General features: G+C 35.2%; 1 protein-coding gene and 1 non-coding gene across 4 annotated transcripts in view; one reads left to right on the plus strand and one right to left on the minus strand.

Annotated features, from left to right (window-relative positions):
- Positions 1 to 879: 879 nt before the first annotated feature.
- The window catches only part of Tmtc2 (transmembrane O-mannosyltransferase targeting cadherins 2), a 377,339-nt gene continuing 357,986 nt past the window's right edge, over positions 880 to 20,232 (minus strand). For all 3 annotated transcript variants that reach the window (XM_048804528.1, XM_015482959.2, XM_048804524.1), the window contains one exon: positions 880 to 3,542. In XM_048804528.1, coding sequence (XP_048660485.1) covers positions 3,363 to 3,542 — 180 coding nt within the window. In that variant the 3' untranslated portion in view covers positions 880 to 3,362. The remainder of the gene's footprint in view (positions 3,543 to 20,232) is intronic.
- Positions 8,398 to 8,470, plus strand: Trnaa-ugc. Its single transcript has one exon. It is a non-coding gene; the product is annotated as a tRNA-Ala (tRNA).

Below are 20,232 nucleotides of genomic sequence, written 5' to 3' on the forward strand. Positions count from 1 at the left end.
CCTCTTAATCTTCACAATCATCTGCAGTGACAAAGGCAAAGAGTATGATTTGTGGAAGTGAAATAGCTAAGAAAATACCAAGAGAGTTGCAACTTGATTTCCTGGCTTCTGAGTTCTGGTACCTGAGAGCCCAGATGATAGAGAACACGTGAGCTTTGGACTACTTGGGGTGAGCTTTGGACTACTTGGGGACAGGCTTGCCGCTTGCAAGCTTGGTGACAGTGAGCAAATTGTTCCATACCACTGAACTCTGTTTTCCTTACCTTTAAAACTGGAAAATAACCACACACACCCCTATAGGATGTTTAGGATACAGTAAAGTCCTCAAATATAGCTTTTACCCTATACACAAGGAAATAGGAAGTATATAATCACAGTGTTATAGAACAACAATTTTAACCAAACTGGAACTCGCTGTCACTTTTCACCTTCTCTGGGACCCCAGGTTTCTTTATTATTGACTCCTAAATGTGCTTCACTGACATTTCTCAGCAGAACAGAGTTCTGTTTTCATCCAAGAATAGAGAACCAGGGTCTTATAAATATGGACAATTTTACCAAAAATTGATTGAGGCAGTCACCGGCAATTATGCTGCACTTAATGATATTTCTAAGAACCTTTTTCCAATGGTTCAATAACAAAAGAAAATAAAACTTTGTTATTGTAACATCCTAACAGGTAAAACTGGTGACACTGGGAAATTTTATTATTATTATAATTACTAGAAATTAATTATCATTATCAATTATACATTCAAATCATGTACCTCTGATGCTCAACCTCTACTTACTTAGCCTTTTTTCTAGGTCCATGAAAAATCTCAAGAGTTTAAGTGCTGTTGATGTAGAAGATTCTTTTAAAAAGGCTTACACAATGTATTTGTTATCAATGCTTTATTGTTGAAAACAAAATTGAAATTCTCTGGCACATAAAACAATTATTTCTACAAAAGGAAAGCCTACAAATCTTGATAATTTATACAAATAACAGCTTCTCAAAAAATAAAATTTTAATTTAGTAAACTTGTCTTGTGCTCTATATTTTTAGCACTGTCTGCAATAATCCACCATAAATCCCTGAGCGGAGACATTTTTGATCATGTTCTGATACCCCCCCCAGACCTCCCCCCAAGCCCGAGTTGGTCAGTTACTAAGTACAGCCCTGTAGTAAAAGTGTCAGGAACATGTAGTTATTAAAAATCCATGCATTTTATGACACAGCCCAATTATTAATGCTACTTGGGAACTGAGTCACATGAAGTGCCTCTACTATGCATTCAGTGAACCTATTAAGAAACAAGTGTTGGAAAGGAAGAAAACAATAACAATAAAGAGACATAAAATGTTAAGACTAGGAAGTTGTCATAAGTCAATAACTATTTAAATAAATAAAAATGTTAGACATTGAATTTATCTTTATAGCCTTATATTAAATTCCTTTTTCTTTTTTTTTTGCAATTGCCAATGCACTAAGATGAAACATACACTTCAACCCACTACTTCAGTTTGACCATTGGTTTGTGGTTGTTAAATGTTAAATATCATTCTGGAAACACAGTGATTTAGTTATAACTTAACTTTGGCCCTTCAATGAAATGTTTACAAAATAATACACACATTACAGGAGGGCCTTCTTATTAATGCCATTAAAAAAAATCTCTCTTACTACATTTGCCCTTCTCACAAAAACACTAGTGCCATAGCAACACTACTTTAAATTCTTTATCCCACTGTATTCAGATACATAGCAAAATACATAAAATAAGGAGAAAACATAATATGATGTATTTGCATGTCCAGCTTCCCTTTAATGGAAATTTGATCTTATATACAGGGAGTGTGAAAGGGAAGGAGAAAAAGCTAATTTTCAGTTGCAAAGAACTGGCTTAATGAATCAAGTTTTTTTTTTTTTTTGTTATTCTGCTACTGTATAATAATAAATAAATAAATATGTAGGGTATCGTATAGCTAATTTCTCTATAAAAAGTTGATAACAGACTGGTGTTTTATGAAATTAATTTTTAGTAGCAAAGTTTGATTGCAAGTCAAAAACTGTTCAATAAATGTTTTTCTCTGCTTCATTTATAGTCTTTCATTTGTGAAATGATCAGTGAAGTGGTTGATAACAGGTAATGAAATAAAATACCCAATTTGCTAGTGAAAAATAGTTTTCAACTGAGAAAAATCACGTGGCCGAAGACCTATCCATATACAGGTTAATGCTATATTCTATTGCAGTTTAAAACAACTCATTTTTGATACCTTTCAGGAAGAACAAATAAGATAAAAATAATCCTTTGAATATTGATCTGCACTGCTGTTTAGGTATCTATTAGAAATTGGTTATCATTTCATATAATTCTTTGCAAAATACAAAATTAAAAACTGGGAAACCACCATCATACACTCCTTTGTGTAGACTTGATCTTTTAACAACACAATCTGGGAAGCACACATACCTTCCCTTTTGTCTAACTGCTATCTATTAGTTATTGGAACTAGAACACTTATAAGCTTCCCTTTCTCTCATCCTTATGCAACCACGCATGTTAGCCAAGAACAGCCATTTTAAAAAGAAATATCAAAAGAAATTAATACAATGAATTCTACTGGACAGTTTTGAAGAAAACATTGACAACATTGAAACAAAAATGCCTGCCTGACAGATATAAGGCTTCTCTAGCCCCTCTCCAAAGACTACCTCTATTTTCCATATCCTTCAGAACATGAAAAGCAAATGATGTTCAAAAAAGTCAACATCCAAGTCATCTTGTGCACTAGTTGAGAAACAACTGCAGATTCTGACAGGTCTTGATACAATATTAAACAGAACAAAAAGTTTTCTAAGCTTCAGAAACCAATAAGCAGGCTGTCCCAAAGACGGAAGACAGCAGCATTAGGACAACCAGAGGTTCACTGTGATTCACACTATGTTAATCACTCCCTATTAACAATCTTAATAGTGTATTGTGGCTGAATGGACACTCTGACTTCCTCTCACAGTGTTTAAGGAACCATATAATTTCAAAATTAGCTTTCAAAAATGAAAAAAAAAAAAACTATAACCAAAGTACCCCCTCCCCTTTAAGAATGTCAAAAGATCCTGTGTTAAGTGCTCTGGTTTATAGTCTATGGGCAACAATTACATTCTCAAGGAGGCTTCCAATGTTCCCCTTTTTGGTGTTAAAGGCTGTGCCAATAGCAAAGTGAATTCTCCCAGAAGTGACAATGACCTCAATGACCTCTACTCTGGTCTTGAAGTGCAAAAAACGAGATCTTAGCATAACACTTCTGAGAAGTTTGGTCTGTTAATGGAGCCAGCTTTTAAAAAATGGAAGAGGATGAGCTTCTGTCCTCCTGTGTCAGGTCTTGGAAGTCTTTAAACCTTGTTTTTCCATGATGTTCCACAATTTTCGGAGATTGGACTGTGTGATGACATCATCAGGTTTGAGCTGCAGAGCCCGTAAGTAGTTGGCCTCAGCCTTCTGGAGTCTGCCATTAAGGTGCAGAATGGCTCCCAGGTTCATCAGAGCAGCCGGATACTGCAACAACAGAAAGGGCATAAAAGGATTATGTGTCCATTTCAAGCTGTCCTTCATGGAAGACAAAAATCTTCATCCACTTATGCAAATGATTCCCTCATCTCTAGAAGCATACGATGCAAGCAAATTTAGCAGATTTTACAAACTGACAAAGATAACTAGGAAGAAAAAAAAAGATTTTAAACAGTTGCCTTGTACTTTATGCTTTAAGGAGGACAGGCAGCTAAGAAATAGTATTCTTTCTTTAATAAAAAAGGATAGGTAACAAAGGCCTAGTGACCTATTCAGAGTATATTTTGTGAAAACAAAGGTTATAGTGATATAACTTCAAGTTATAGAAAGAATAAAATGTCTTTGAGATTCACAAACAAGAAATAAAAAATTCAGTGAAAAATCTTTACCCACTTCTGTCTCTTTTTAGCAATATTCCAGGCTCTTTATGCAAAAACTTAAACTATAAAATTTTTATTGATGTTTTCAGAGTAAAACCCTGAAAAAAATTCAAATGCAACCACTAAAGTTCTTTCCAAACCTAACCTAAGTATTTTACCAAATCCTTATTTTTAAAGCTAGTAAATTTCTAGTGGTGAATGTTTACTATAAATATGATGAAAAACACAATTTCAAAATAGATAAAATATGGTTATGGAAAAATACAACCTTTATAAGAAAGGTTTCATATTACTTGTTAAAAGAGTATTTAAGCAATTCTTGTAGAATTTTCAGTAATGTATGATAGTTGCAATAGAAAACTATCATGTGAAAAGTTTTAAAAAGCTTTTAAAACATATTTTTAAAGGATGAGGAAGTACGTAGTGCTAGTTTCATATAAAGGTTTCCATCCTCAAACCTCTCATCCTAATGTCTGAGACATCAGTTAACAATGAAAATACTAACCAAAGGAAAAACATTTTGCTTGTTATCTTAAAATAAAGTCTGTTCTTGTCTTGTCCTTAAAACATTCTGGCTAACAGGAACAGCTAACATTTTGGCAATCACATCAATGCATATTTCAACTATCAGATAAAATAAGATAATGTTTATGCTATGATTATGCTTTCATTTTACAGATAGTGTCAACTATTAATTGTCCTTCAACTCTGTAAAAAGCCTAAAATAATTCCCAGTCATCTTTACAATTTAGTATTTTCACCTTTTGGCTGAATTTATTTCACTCCACTCTTTACTGTAAAAACATTTCTGAACCAAAACAATGATGGGAAGAAGGTGGAAAAACTCAGAAAAAAAAAAAAAAAACTAACTGGGAAAAAAAACCATGATTCCATTTGGATTTTAACAGATCTGGATTTTGAGTTGTTGCCCAATCACTGTGACCGTGGTGAAGTCCCCTAATAAATCTATACCCTAATTCATTCACATGTGAAATACTGAAATAACATCAACTTTTTTGCATGCTTAGAAAGATAGGGAAAAAATAATAAATCCATATAGCAGAATGCAGGTACAAAGCAGACATTCTACAAATGTCAAGGTCACTTTCCAAGGCTTATTTTACTTGAGGCTCTGCATTATGTTGCTTTGTACTTTTCCTGTTACTGTATAGCCTTTATAATTTTGATTTCAATGGCTATATGTCTCTGCATGCATATCAAAAGCTCTTAAGTTCTCAAACACTGAGCATTATTTTCAGACTTGCTACATTCTTTTTTCTTTTCCAAAAACAATGTTGCACATATAAGCTGTTCCTGACCTTCAAAAACCTTTTGGTCAGGATGACTCCATACTTATCAAGAAAAATACAGATGGTCAGCTTCTAATTTTAAACACCAGTCCAAATAAACAGAGCTCTAAATTACATGTGCAGTGAAAAGCTCCACATTGGAAACTGAAAATAACACCACCTACTCCATCTTCCTAACAGAACTGTTATCACACCACCATTCTTTTCTCGAGTTCCTTGATGCCTAGACATTTCTAAATTATGTCCCCTCACAGTCCTTGGCACAACTATCAATAAACTGCTTCTAAACTGATGGTGAAATGTATCCACAGCCTGAATTACCAGAGATGCTAAATAGATAAAATGTTCAGACTTCCTGCTATCTAGTGGGAAGAGAGGAATACAGGGAGAGATAACTACTGCTGGACACCATTCCTCACTAACCAGAAATAGACGAGGCCCAGTGATGGGGTTGAGAGAAAACAGATGACCCTGTGGGATAATCATTATTTCTTGAATCACTCTGTTACCAACAAGTCTGTACTTAATAGTATCTGCACCTATAAATGCAATGTAAATGATTAGAAAAAACCTAGAGGTTATGGAGTTGGATGGCCTAGGTTCAATCCCAGCTCTACCACAGACAAGTATGCACCTGAACAAGCTGGGTGAGGGACTGAGACCTCAGTTTCTTCTACAAAGAGGATGACAACAGGACTTGCTTCATGGGGTTGCTGGAGAGATCATGAGAACACAGACAGTCCTGCTAATGTGCCCGATTCACACTGAATCTAGATGCTGATGATTTTTAAACTGGCTTTACCCTTCCCGGCTTCCTAGACTTCCTTAGGTTAAACCAGAAAGAGATGGAAGTTAAAATAGGTAGTGAAATACCATCAACCCAGCCACATCAATAAACTTCACTGCTATTTCTAAATTACAGCATGAGGTTCTTCTGTCCTTGGGAGTTACCTTCCTGATCTCAAATAAGGAATAAAATTTTAGTATTTCAATAGTAATCTAAGAAAACACAATTAGGAAGTTAAAACTGTCCTGATTAAATGAATTCTGAAAGCTAATTATAATGGCATTTCTGTAATAACTTTAATTTTGCATTATCTACCTTAGCATGTTACTTATTAAACAAAAATAATCACAAATTGGTATTATACTGTTAGTGTGAGATAACAGATCTCATGGAAGCTCACAATACTGTTTCCCCTGAGGAGTAAAGACACATGTAAACTAAAAATGTGCACATTTAAGATCATCCAATATCTTCAAGCAGTTATACATTTCAGTATAAACTATTTTTATATTTTATTTTCTCTTTTAATAGAAATGCTTAAAACATCATTGTGCATTCTTATTTGAGTGAATGGAAATCGATTAAATCTATAAACAATTCTATTAAAATGTGACATGAGTATCATCACCATGTCAACAGTTATTTCAACATAAGCAACCTCAATGTTTATTTAAAAATTTCAGAATAAAATTGGATGTTGTTTTATCCCTTTAAAGACAGAGTCTTTATTTTTTAAGTCTGTCATGTCTCCCCTCCAGAGATGGCCAAGGTGGCTAATGGATACCCACTGGTCCAAATGCCTTCTGGCCTTTTAGGATAGCCATGCAAACCAGTGTTTAGAAAATATCAATGGCATTGCTTGGGTTCTTTTCCTTTTCCTTTTCCTTTTCCCTTTCCCTTCCTTCCTTCCTTCCATTTTTTTTTTTTTTTGCTTTGTTTTGTTTTGTTTTTAACAGAGATGCAGAATCTCAGGCCCCACTTACTGAATCAGAATGTGAATTTGAAAAATATCCCAGGTGCTTTGTATCCTCATTAAAATTGAAGAAGTACTGCTGTATGGGTCACTTCTAGATCAATAATGCTATCATTTTACAACTTTTGTGATAAAATTTTCTGTATGAGGTTATAGCATATAGAACAAAGTATGTTAGATTTAATATCTATCCCCTCATAAAGTAGACTTTTTCTCTTGATTATGCAATTATTTAAGTCAGTGAATGTTCAATTGAAATTTTATTAATGAAGCTATAAAGGATTAAATGTTATTAGAAGAAGAAGGTATGGAAATAAGACCTTGCCAGGGATTTCTAAATAGTCAGACGTTACTGTGTAATTGAATGTAAGAATTTCAGGTGGCCAGCTGATTGGTGTCATTGTTATTTGCTGACTGTAAGTCAAGGATGGGGAAGAGAAACACAACCACAATAGCTGATGTCTTCCCTCACACACATTGTCTTTTATTGAAGACAGCTGATGAAATTCTCAGCCTGTTAACCAAGGTAGGCAGCAGCTTGCAGCCCAGTAACACAAGGCTTCTAGCTCTCTATAACAAATGACGCCACCACCCACTTCACAGACTAGAAAGGGGAACCAGACCTTTCTTGATTCCTTGAAGACAACAGATGCTTCACATCAAATGGGATGACTGGCAGCCATACTGAGGCTACAAATGACGTCTTTTCCAAGTCTCTAGGGGATTCTAACTGAATATTCTGACTGCTGTTTTACTTTGGTCTTTGGCTTATTTCTCCAATGTTGGAGAAAATAAGCAAAATTAAAACAAGAGATATCTATTGGGGTAAAGTAGAGCAAAGACAAGACTGTGGAAGTCTGATTCTGGTCCAAGGCTCATGAAACTCCCAATGAAGCCAACTGAGCTCACAGGGTACTCCGAACACTCAGGGTGGAACACATCTTTTTTTTTTTTTTTTTTTTTTTTTTTTTGGTCTTAGCCTATCATGTAGGCTTGCAAAGAAATCCATGGAGGAAGACTAGTGGTACCATATGTGGAATTAGTGGTAGGATTTTTTTTGTTTCTATTGGAAATGGGATAAAAGTGTAGAACTGTGAAAAGAAGACTTTGGGAGGGTCCCAGAGAAAGGAAAGAAGAAGAATGGTTGAGATATTATAACCAGGTAATAGTTGGGATCTCTGTACCCCATTAATCTCTATGGCTACTTCCCTTTTATGAAGGATGATCAACAGGCAAAAGAAACTATGGAAAAGATGAAAACAGAGATAACTGATCAATATTACTAATCTTAGCTACATTTTGTCCAGTTTATCTTATTCAAATGATCTGTATTGCTGAAATTATCTTTGGAGTTGTGGATTTACTCTTGTATAAACTAAACAACTTCTGGGCTGGGGATATAGCTCAGTTGGTAGAGTGCTTGCCTTGCATGCACAAGGCCCTGGGTTCAATCCCCAGCACCACCAAAAAAAATAAAAATAAACTAAACAACTTCTAAGAAAGAATAACTGAAGCCAGCCTCATCGAGTCATAACTCAATTAACATTGTACATATTTGGGGAATGTTCAAGATAACCACTTCAATTTTCCTTTGGGATATAATTTTCAAACAGATGAGTTTGCACACACTGAAGTATTTATTGGATTCTCACACATTTTAAAAATAGTTACTAGATAACTTAATGAAGGCTGCATGCTGCCATTCAACTGTATTCAGTTGAAATTGCCATCCAATTGAATTTACTGAAGCAGTGACTGTACTATGATATTTAAAAATTAATGGTATAAACATCTTAAGAAACATATTAATGGAAAAGATAAATGCATAAATGTAAAGGATCTCCTATATTTATCTGGGCTTTGTACGTGGCAGATAATTAATAAATAATTATTAAAGTTTTTAAGACAACCAGTTAGGCTTATGGAAAACACAGAGACAATAATAGATACCTTACTCTCCAATATCACTCCTCTTGTTCTATTGACATGCTTAATGGCCTAATACAGCTAGAATTCTGAATAAATGATCCTTGATTTTTGCCTCTCCCTCCCACAAACTAATATATACTTATATCTAATTGTTAAGTAGTGGTAACTTCACCTCAAAATATCTTTTTAATGTTTCTTTTTCTAATTATACCTTGCCTCTTGCTTCCACCTTGGTTTAAGACCCAATCATCTTTTCTTTGTTAATTTAAATAAAATTACTTTGACAGAAAAGAATGAATTCACAGCTAAACAGAATGGTAAGTGATAGTGTAAATGAAAAATAAAGTTGAAATTTTGAAAATTTGAAAATTTCAGAGACTATAACAAACGTATACTCACCAAATGAAACCTCATAAATACAACTGACGGCCCAAATACCTCCCAAAGAAGACCACAATCCTAAAGCAGGTATTCATCATTCCAGTCCATGTTTTACACATTTATTTCATTATTATTATTATTATTTGTTCTACTTACTTATTCATGACATCAGAATGCATTTCAATTCATCATACACAAATGGAGCATAATATTTCAATTCTCTGGTCATACACGATATAGAAAAACACCATTTGTGCAATCATACATGTACCTAGAGTACATCTCATTCCACCATCTTTCCTACCCCTATAATTCCTCCCCACCCTCCCCTTTGCCCAATCCAAAGTTCCTCCATTCTTCCCATGCCCACCCCCCATCATCGATCAGCAACTACTAATCAGAGAAAACATTCAGCCTTTAGTTTTTTGGGATGTATCACTTAGCATAATATTCTCCAACTCCATCTATTTACCTGCAAATGCCATCATTTTATTATATTTTAAAACTGAGTAATATTCCATTGTGTATAGTACCACAGTTTCTTTTTTTATTGATTTTTTAAAAAAGTAAATGACAGCGGAATGCATTACAATTCTTATTACACATATACAGCACAATTTTTCATATCTCTGATTGTATATAAAGTATGTTGACACCAATTCGTGTCTTCATACATGTACTTTGGATAATGATGTCTATCACATTCCACCTTCCTTGCTAATCCCCTGCACCCTCCTTTTTCCTCCCATCCCTCTGGCCTATCTAGAATTCATTTATTCCTCCCATGCTCCCCCCTCCCTACCCCACTATGAGTCAGCCTCCTTATATCAGAGAAAACATTTGGCATTTTTTGAGGGGGATTGGCTAACTTCACATAGTATTATCTTATCCAACGCCATCCATTTATCTGCAAATGCCATGATTTTATTCTCTTTTATTGCTGAGTAAAATTCCATTGTGTGTATATGCCATATATATATTTTTTTATCCATTCATCCACTGAAAGGCATCTAGGTTGACTCCACAGTTTAGCTATTGTGAGTGAATTCAGCTGTTATAAACATTGCTGTGGCTATGTCACTATAGTATGCTGATTTTAAGTCCTTTGAGTATAGACCGAGGAGTGGGATAGCTGGGTCAAATGACAGTTCCATTCCAAGTTTTCTGAGGAATCTCCACACTGCTTTCCAAAGTGGTTGAACCAATTTGCAGTCCCACCAGCAATGTATGAGTGTACTTCCCCCCCACCCCAAACCTCTCCAACACTTAATATTGCCTATATTCTTGATAACTGCTATTCTGACTGGAGTGAGATGAAATCTTAGAGTAGTTTTGATTTGCATTTCTCTAATTACTAAAGATGTTGAACACTGTTTCATATATTTGCTGATTGCTTGTATACCTTCTTCTGAGAAGTGTCTGTTCAGTTCCTTAGCCCATTTATTGACTGGGTTGCTAAATGCAAATATTATTATTATTACTATTATTATTTTAATGTTAAGGCTTCTTTTTATTTTATTTTTTTTATAACTTTATTTTATTTATTTATATGTGGTGCTGAGGATTGAACCCAGGGCCTTGCAAGTGCGAGGCGAGCACTCTACCGCTGAGCCATAGCCCCAGCCCCGCAAATATTATTTTGTAAGTTTAGATTTTATAAACTTGTCATCATCCATCACAGAACACCATTCTGCTAAGCATGCAGCTGAAACTTGCACTTGTTGCTCATCACTTTGTTTTTCAGATGTATTCATCTCGACAGATGTAAGGTTATTTCTTTTGCATGAATTTCATTGAAGGACTGCCTATTTACAGACTCTTTGAGAGGGCTGCCAACAGCATTCTTGTGCATATCTCTACACACAGTTATGGCAAAGCTGCTGGGAGGGGATCTGCTGGATGACAGAGCATCCTTGATGTCACTAAATCTTACCAAATAACCTTTCAGAGGATACAAATTACACGGGGTACCTTTTTTCTAATGTCCTTAACCTAATAAGTACCAAGTTTTCAATTCAGTATTGCAAAAAAAATTGACATAGTTGCATTAAAATAGGTTGGAAATCATAATCTAGACTATATATATATATATATATAATATGTATTCTCATAAACTACTTTTTCCCAAACATTTTTATCATTTACCCTTTACTCTTCTCAAAAGGATAGATGTCTAAAAACATATTTTTTCAAAGTTACCATACATGGTTTATCTGTCACTCAATTTAAGTAGTTTTCATAGGTGTTCCATATCTGGAACAATAGAACAAAGTAGGTTAATAACACATGATATTACATAACTTTTTTAGTTTTCCCAAGTTGAAAGTTTTGACAAAGTATGTGGTTCTGTGCTTAATTTATTTTCTCTGATTACCATGGAAATTAATACCATTTTCAAAAGTTTATTGCTTTACATATTTTCTTCTCAATGACCAATCTGTTTTTTAACATTTGGACAGAATAAGTTTGGTAAAGGTTTTCACCCACATGGTGATATTTGAAAGACAGGAACACAGAGCCCCCTCCAGACAGGCCCTAAGAAGGACTGCCTGCTGGTGTTTTCCAAGACTCAGAGAACCAAACAGCCACTGTTTCTAAGAGAAAAAAGTCTGTTACAAACAAAATGGAAAGTCCTTGATACAGGTTAATTTTCAGTGGCGAGAGAAGGTAATGTCAGAAATCTGAGCAGCCACAGGGTGGGCTTCAGAGAGGGGCAGCAGGATTCCCATGAATGTCACACAGTGCCTATGTAAAATCCAGAACTGCTATTTCTGGGCAAACAATGGTAGCCCCTAGTGAGCCAGCATCAAGAACATTTTCTTTCTAGCCCCTCTGTCTTTCTCCAGCTATGCTGCTCTTTGGCTTCCTTTTTAGTTCCCTTTTCAGGGACAACTGGAAAATAATTGAAGATGAACAATATGCTTCATATTTCAACTTTCTTACCATTCCCTATTTCTACTGGCACCGTGTATGTTGAGCATCCCAACCCATTCTGAATCTCTATCGGCCCCTATGATCCTCCTACTTCAGTTTCTTCCTTACACCAATGTCTCTCATTTTAAATGTTGGCCTTTCTTATTCACAGATGATGTTTCAAAGATTTCAACCTGTGCCTGTAAAAAATTCAGAATCTTTGGCCCAGAATTAAGAGATGCTTTACAACCTGGCATCTAGAATAGTGGCCTCCGTGTACATTCTCCCTGAGACATGCGAAACTTTGGTTTTTGTGAGTGTTCATTCCTTAACACAGACTGCTGCTCTGATATAGTCCTTCCTCCATTCTGTCTTTGACAAACTCTGCTCATAAAAAAAAAGAAAAAAAAGAGTCTAACAATCTCTATTCATAGTTTACTTGTCTATATTCCCGTGGAACTGGCTGCATACATTAATTGCAACATTTACCACAATGAATTATAGCTACTTATTACAAGTCTCTGTCTTCTTTGCTGGAGGGTAAGACATTTATTGAATTTATTTTAATTGTCTTTATATTGCTAGTGCCAGGCATTGGCATATGAAAGAAGCTCTCAATGAAAACTTGTTGAAAGGAGACAATTTTATATGGTTTAGCAAAAAGAACTGACCTGAGTAGGAATTCTATACCAATCTCAAAGTAATTTAACAAACATATTAAGCAAGTACTATATGTCAAGGTCTCTGCCAGTCACTAGATGAGGAATGGATAAGACACATTTTTTAAACTATGTATGTAGCTTTGGCTAACTTGTAATGCACCCTGACATTTACCAAAAGCTATGTACATTCATTATCTCAATTATGTCCCCTCAAATTGAAGATGTAGATAAAGCTGTTATCCATGCACTGATGTAAGCACTACAGAGGTCTGCACACATGAAGAATTCACTGTCTTCAAGGAGTTTACAGTCCAGTGCATGAAGACCAATTCATCCACTGCAAAGTAGGATCAGGTGTGTCTGCAGGGAAGCTATTAAGATTGAGCTGTGGGGGGCAGGGAAGATTATTTTCTCATGGTTATAAGGCCATAGTACAAGGTGTATTATGAGGCTGCTTCAAAAGTCTTTTACACTTCCAGAATGAGAATGGTACATGAAACTTCTGAAATTGGTAGGTGGCATCAAAATCAATTTTTTACTTTTTAAAAGCATTTTTAGCAGACTGCTGAGGGCAGAGCCAAGTGTGGAGAGAAGCCCTAACATATAGGAGTCTGATTTTCAATTAGTTTGGAGATCAAGTTGTCAATAATGACTTCCATGTTGTTAACCCCTGGAACCAGACCCAACTGGGGGAAAAAAATCCTTATTAAAATGAACTATTAATGTCATCAACCAAAGGATCTTCACAAAGTACTAAAACAAAACACTCACCAGCAAGGCAAGAGTCTGAATTCAGAGATGATAGTTTTGTAGTCATATTTTGATTACAGTCATATTTTGAACAGAGCATCTTTGGAAAAAGATTTACCAAATTGTAGGTAGAGGAAAGGAAAACAACACAAGAAATCTAGCAATGGTACAGCAAATTCTGACAGATAATAGAAATGATTCATTTTGATTCTCAGTTCCAGTATAGTATTTGGTGTTTTCAAAGTAGCTTTGAATAAATAAAACAGATACAGGTGACAAGGAAGACACAATGCTGTGTTAAGGGAGTCACTTCAATTTGTCAGTGACACATTGCATCTGGTGTACTCAATCCTTCCTTCCTACATCTGCCCCATCCCAGAGGGTGTTGCAAGAATGTTCATTTAACTTTTATGATGGGTGTGATTGCCACCATGTGGAGCACTATTAATTTCTATGGCCATCAAAATGCCAATAGCTGTGGTGTGGGGGATAGCAAATACTGAATGTAACAATGATTTCAAAGGTAGTTATTATTTCTAACAGACTCTAAAGTGCATCTACTAAATTAAGAATATGACCTCTGAAATTACTTTTCACTCAAGATCATCCTATTTCAAAGCTGGGACTGCTGACATTTTTAATTTCACAGGAATATCTTTTGCAGGATCCAAATGGAAAACCTAGACCCCAGGCTACCTAAGTTGCACTCATAACTTTAGTAAAATGCAATCAGTACACTGTTTATTTTGATTTGCAGTAAGCATTGAGCCCATCATTTGAAGCAAAACTACTAAATAAAATTTCTACATAAATACAAAAAGTAGCTGATGATTTAAACTGCATGCAGCTTTGAATAAGAATCAAAACAGAATTTAAGAAACTTAAAAAGAATATCTGCAACAGACAAGCATCACCTATGTGTCCAAAACAACAATCCAGACAGCTGCTACTAAAATTCTACAGAATCTTCTTGCCCTTTTCTTTGAACCAAATTCTTTGCCTGTGATTTAAACAATATAATTCACTCTACACTTTATCCATTACTTTTTAGCATGAGGAAAAAGGAGGAACATAGGCATACTTTCTCAATCATAATCAGATTACAGAGTAGGATTTCCAGGTGGACTGTCCATTCATGTGTGTATGTCTGCGGTACAAGTCTGATGAGATGTCATAAAATGACTGATCATTCCAAGGAGTTGAAATAAATCACTGGAATAATCATGTTGTTATTGAGTCACAATTTCAGAGGTGAGTTAAAAAAATTGGTATTTACATTTATAATATTTAAGAACTCACTGTCATGGAAGATAGAAGCAGAAACTCATTTTTTCCTGGCCTTTTTTTTTTTGTTGTGCAAATTGATTATTTCTACATATATATAGGTGTATCAGGGAGGTGTGTGTGTGTGTGTATCAGATGGTATAGACATACTATAGTAACATGATCAAAGGCACGCCGGAGTAAAGATTAAACAGATGGCACAACAATCAAATTTGGCAGAATATTCAAAATATTCTCAATACACTCAAAGTGTACACATACCACTTCTCTAATTGACTTCTACATTTGCAATAAACAGATTTATCTGATGGAGGTCAACTGAGAGATACTGGTTTCTATATTGTAGAAAAGACGACTTTGTTCCTGAATAGGACTTAGTGAAAAATATTCACTTTTTAAAACCGCAGAAATAAGCCTGTCAGAGACCTTGAATAATAGATTAAAGTGAAATTCAGGAGAATTTCAGAAATAATAATTACATAGTAATTACAAAGGTAATATATACAGAAAATTAAGGACCCACATTCTAAAGAAGGTTTCTCAGTTGGAATAGCTGCTATAACAGAGCGCTACATACTGGGTTTCTTAAACAACCAACATGAACTTCTCTCAGTCCTTGGGATTTGTAAGCCTGAGATCAGGGTACTAGTTTGGTCTGGTTCTTGTGAGATCTGCTTCTTGGTTATATCCTCATGTGGCCTTCCTTGGTGTGTGCATGTAGAGATTCCCTGTACCTCCTCTAAAAATGGTTTTACTCCGATCACAGTGTTGCTTCATGGCCTAACCTAACCCTAATTATTCTCAAAGCCCCATCTCTTCACACCATCATGTTAGATTTAGGGCCTCAACATGTGTGTTTGGAGGACACAAACATTCCATACATAGCAGATGGGCAAGACAATGGTTTAATCTGTCACAAAACAGATGTGGACTGAGCAAGCAGGATTAACACAGATGTGACAGTTTCATTCAGAGCAATCGCCCTTCAACATGACATCAGAAGGCGGCAACTGTCTACTCACAGAACAAATATGAAGAAACACATTTCACCGAGCAAATTCTCCACAGCCTTCATGCACATGGCAAGTGGGAAGTATTTTTGGTGCTCTGAATAAGGATGACCAGATGAAATCTAATGGGCAGAAACAAAGCAAATCCTCCAGAAACTATGAATCTTTCCAGGAACTAAAAATAAAATGCAAACACACTGGCTAATGCATGGCATTCTATTTGCAATTTTCTAGGGCCCATGTTAGTACATGCTTGGAAAAATAATGATGCAAGATCTTCACACATCATTTTAGAAAATATTCCATCAGGACACACAGATCAAGGTGAAGCCAGGCTCTCTATTCAAAGTCATTACACTTGCCAGTGTCCCACCTGCTGAAAATGTAAAAATAAATAAATGTGACTTGTGTTTCTACACTCATGGCAATCAAGGGAGGACTCAGGGTAGAACTTCTGCCAATCACACAGTATAAGCTCACATTTTGCCCTTAAGAGCTCTCTATCCTTGCACACTTTGCCTTTATTTCTGAAGTTTGCATCTGAAACTACCACAATCAGACAACATCAAGCACCTCCTAAGTTCAAGTGTGCTCTGTTAGCACATTTTTATTCTATAGAAGATTTTTTTTTTGAGAGAGATAGAGAGAGAGAATTTTTAATATTTATTTTTTAGTTTTCGGCAGACACAACATATTTGTTTGTATGTGGTGCTGAGGATCGAGCCCGGGCTGCACGCATGCCAGGCGAGTGCGCTACCGCTTGAGCCACATGCCCAGCTCTCTATAGAAGATTTTAAAGACAGGTTTGATGACATTTTTCTGACTAATAGCCTCAAGTTCTTACATAATACAGAATTTGCATTGCTTTTACCTAATCTAGATACCAATGTCTCATCACTTCCCTGTTTTTGAAAACTTATACCCTTACCTTTGTGCCTCCCTACCTTGGTCTAGCAAGCTAATATAAAAAAAGGAAACAAGCAAGCAAATAATTAGCAATCAATAAGACAATCATATACATGCCCAGAGTCTAAGCCTCAAATATATTGACTGAATACCTATTCACCCATACTCTCAAATAGCAACCAAATGAGATTTGAAAAGGAAGGCAGAACCGAGTAAATAATTTCAGACTCAAAGAATTACTTTAATTATGCCAACTCTTGATTTCTTTTAGACCCATGTTCAATACTGAGTTAGAGAACCATAATAATTATGTGATATATGTAAAATATGTTTACAGAATCAAAATGAAATATATGTTTACCTATTCAAAGAATTTTGTATTGAGAATATAAAAACCTTGAAATAGTGATCTGATATTTGATGACAGCTAAAACTTGGCCACATATCACATCTACTGAAGATTCATGTCTGAACGAGCAAAACAAAAAACACTTCTCTAGAATTACAAGAAGGCACATCATTTTATTTCTTTTATGTCAGAAACCAGAGAGGCACGATCCTTTCCTGCTATTACAGATCATTCTGAAAACAAAGTACCTTATGAATACTTCACTAACTATCTAATTAAATTGTAGGCCATTTGTCTCATGAATGTGTAATGTCCATTGCATATAATAATTAAATCCAATTTCAATATCTTGAAATGGCTCATAGAAATTAAGCTATGCTCTAATGCCTATAATTTGACACTTTTATTTAATTCAGTCAAAGATATAAGTTTAAGAACTTTGCTCACTCCTTGGTTCATCCAGGAGAAGTAATAATTAAATGGAAATTATGAAGGTAATATTCATAGTAAATTAAGTCCTGGATGCTAGTGAGCATGATCTCTCCCAGCAGCAGCCTCCAGCAGAGGAGCAGGGATGCAGGCTGCTCTGTGTGTAGGTCAACTCAACTCTGAAATCTGTTTGTGGGAGGACAGGAACCATGTGCATTTAGGGAGGATGAAATGGAAATTTATAACAGTAAGATAAAATGAAAAGCTTAATTAGAAAGTCAGTGAGTATTTTTCTGTAGGATGAAATAGTTAAACTGGTATCTAACCTGAAGTTCTCTAATTGCAATTTTTAAAAATTATCTGGGTTCATCACATCTTTTATAGGTGATTCACTTTTTTTCCCTTTTAAATGTAATTTGTTTACTCATATATTCAATCAACATCTAACTGTTTAGCATCTTCTACAAAACTGGGGAATCCAACAGTACACAAAACAAAATCTCAAGTCTCTTGGAGCTTATATTCTCTTTGTAATACACAGATAATAGATATTCAAAATTAAGTAAAACTTAGCATATATTGTAATGGAAAATATCATAAAATAAAAAAGAAAAAGAAAAGACAGTATTTAAGAAATATGGAAGAGAAGTCAGCAAACTAGCTTACTAACCCCCAAAAGAAAATACTCAAAAATACAAAATGACACATGAGAATTACATGGATGGATGGGAAAGAAACAGCCAAGGGAGTAAAGAATATAAGAGAATGGAGTTAGAAAGTATTAGAGCAGGTGTCTTCAAAACTGGGGAAGAAAGTGTTTCCAGAAAGGATGAGTAATCATCTGTGTCAAATGCTGCTGACGGGACATGTAAAATTAGAACTGAGAACAAATGGATTCAGTTATCACTAAGCATTGTTCTAGTATGTTTGACAAGAACAAGTTTGGTGACATATCAGGGGGAAAAGCATGTTTGGAGTGGGTTCAAAGGAAAATGGCAAGTTTTACTATAAAGGGAAGGGGAGAAAGGGAGTGATGGTTAGAAGCAGAAATGGGATTAAGTGATTTGTTTTTCAATTTTGGGAAAAATATTAAGCAATGCTTAAGCAACACTGAGAGATAGAATGATAGAGACAGTGACAGAGAGAGGAGAGGGGAGCACGGGCTGGAGTGATGTCCTTTACCAGACAAGAAGAACAAAGCCATCAGAATGAGCAGTTTGGTTTGAATTAGAAGCATGAAGGGTTTATCCATAATGACAGGAGAAAATATAGCATGGAAAGGCACAGGTGCTAACAGATGGTTAGATGTGGTGATAAAAGCCCTTGGAAGTTCTGATTACTTTTAAATTTCCAGTGATAGGGCATCAGCTGAGTGTGACCTTGAAGAAGATAGACGAGATAAAGAATATCAGTGAGATTAGTTCTGATGGCACCAAGGAAGAAAATAACACAATTTCATTAATAGATGATAGCAAAATTTTTTCAGCTTAACTTTTTTTGTGAAGTTAAATTCTTAAAGGTAACCTCCACTTGTTAATACCTAACTTTAAGCAGTGAAGTGGCTGTTCTGTGCCTCGAGAACCTTCCCCAAGAAAGCAAATGTGGCACCAACAGCATGTCCTAAATGTTTCTGAACACCGATGAATGCATTTCTGAATGTTATTATTGGATTGCTCTAGCAGTCTTGTAGTACACATTTTATAATGTTCACTTTCCTTGTACTTCAATGGCTAACTAAAAATAATATTTATAACATATTTACTTAGTGTACCTGCAATATCATTTAATAAATGAACAGTAAATTTATAAATCAAATAAATTAAAATAACCATATATTTACCTTGATAATTAGTGGTATCAACTTTCTTTCAAAAACTAAAACTTCAATATTAAGTGTGGTGATTCAAAGAGTGATTATCTCTTAGACGGCAGAATAGGGGACATAAGAAAAGGACTAGGTAAAAACACATGGATAAATGACAGTTTGTGGCAAAGATTAGTTTTAAAGTTACGTGATATGTTCAGAGGCATGAAATTTTGCTATTATGCATATTTGTTTTCACATACACTAACATTTTACGAGTTAGATATTATATGTGACATTACAAATAATTGATTTTTACAATTATTTTATTTGTAAGATCACACTTCCACAGGCTTTCCCTATTGGCATGAGTCCAAAGGAAGTCTCCCATACTAGGAGGAAAAAGTTCACTTGGGCCATACAACTTTGGTGGAAGCATGTATGGGAGCACATAAACGCTATATTTCTAGAAGATTTCCTAGGTCCTCTGCTCAAACATCAGCACCCAAATGTGTCAACCTTGAAACTAGATTATACAATATTCATTAGATACGTATCATGTTTTCTATTGTATTTGCTCACCATTTTATCTTGCATCTTAGTATCTCCTTCTGGAATATTCTCATTTTGCCAAAACTATTTTACTTTGCTCAGAGTAAAAGGCTACTGGTTTTTGAAAATGGAAAAGCCTCTTACTGAAGAAATTTCTAAAGTACATACTACATGCTAATCCTAGATGCTAAGAGTATTAAAGAAAGTTTATCTTAACACAGTAAAGTGGTCACTGTATCATCTACTGCCTTTTCATTGT

The sequence above is a fragment of the Marmota marmota genome, unplaced genomic scaffold (genome assembly GCF_001458135.2).
Source record: "Marmota marmota marmota unplaced genomic scaffold, marMar, whole genome shotgun sequence".
Taxonomy (NCBI): Eukaryota; Metazoa; Chordata; class Mammalia; order Rodentia; family Sciuridae; genus Marmota; species Marmota marmota.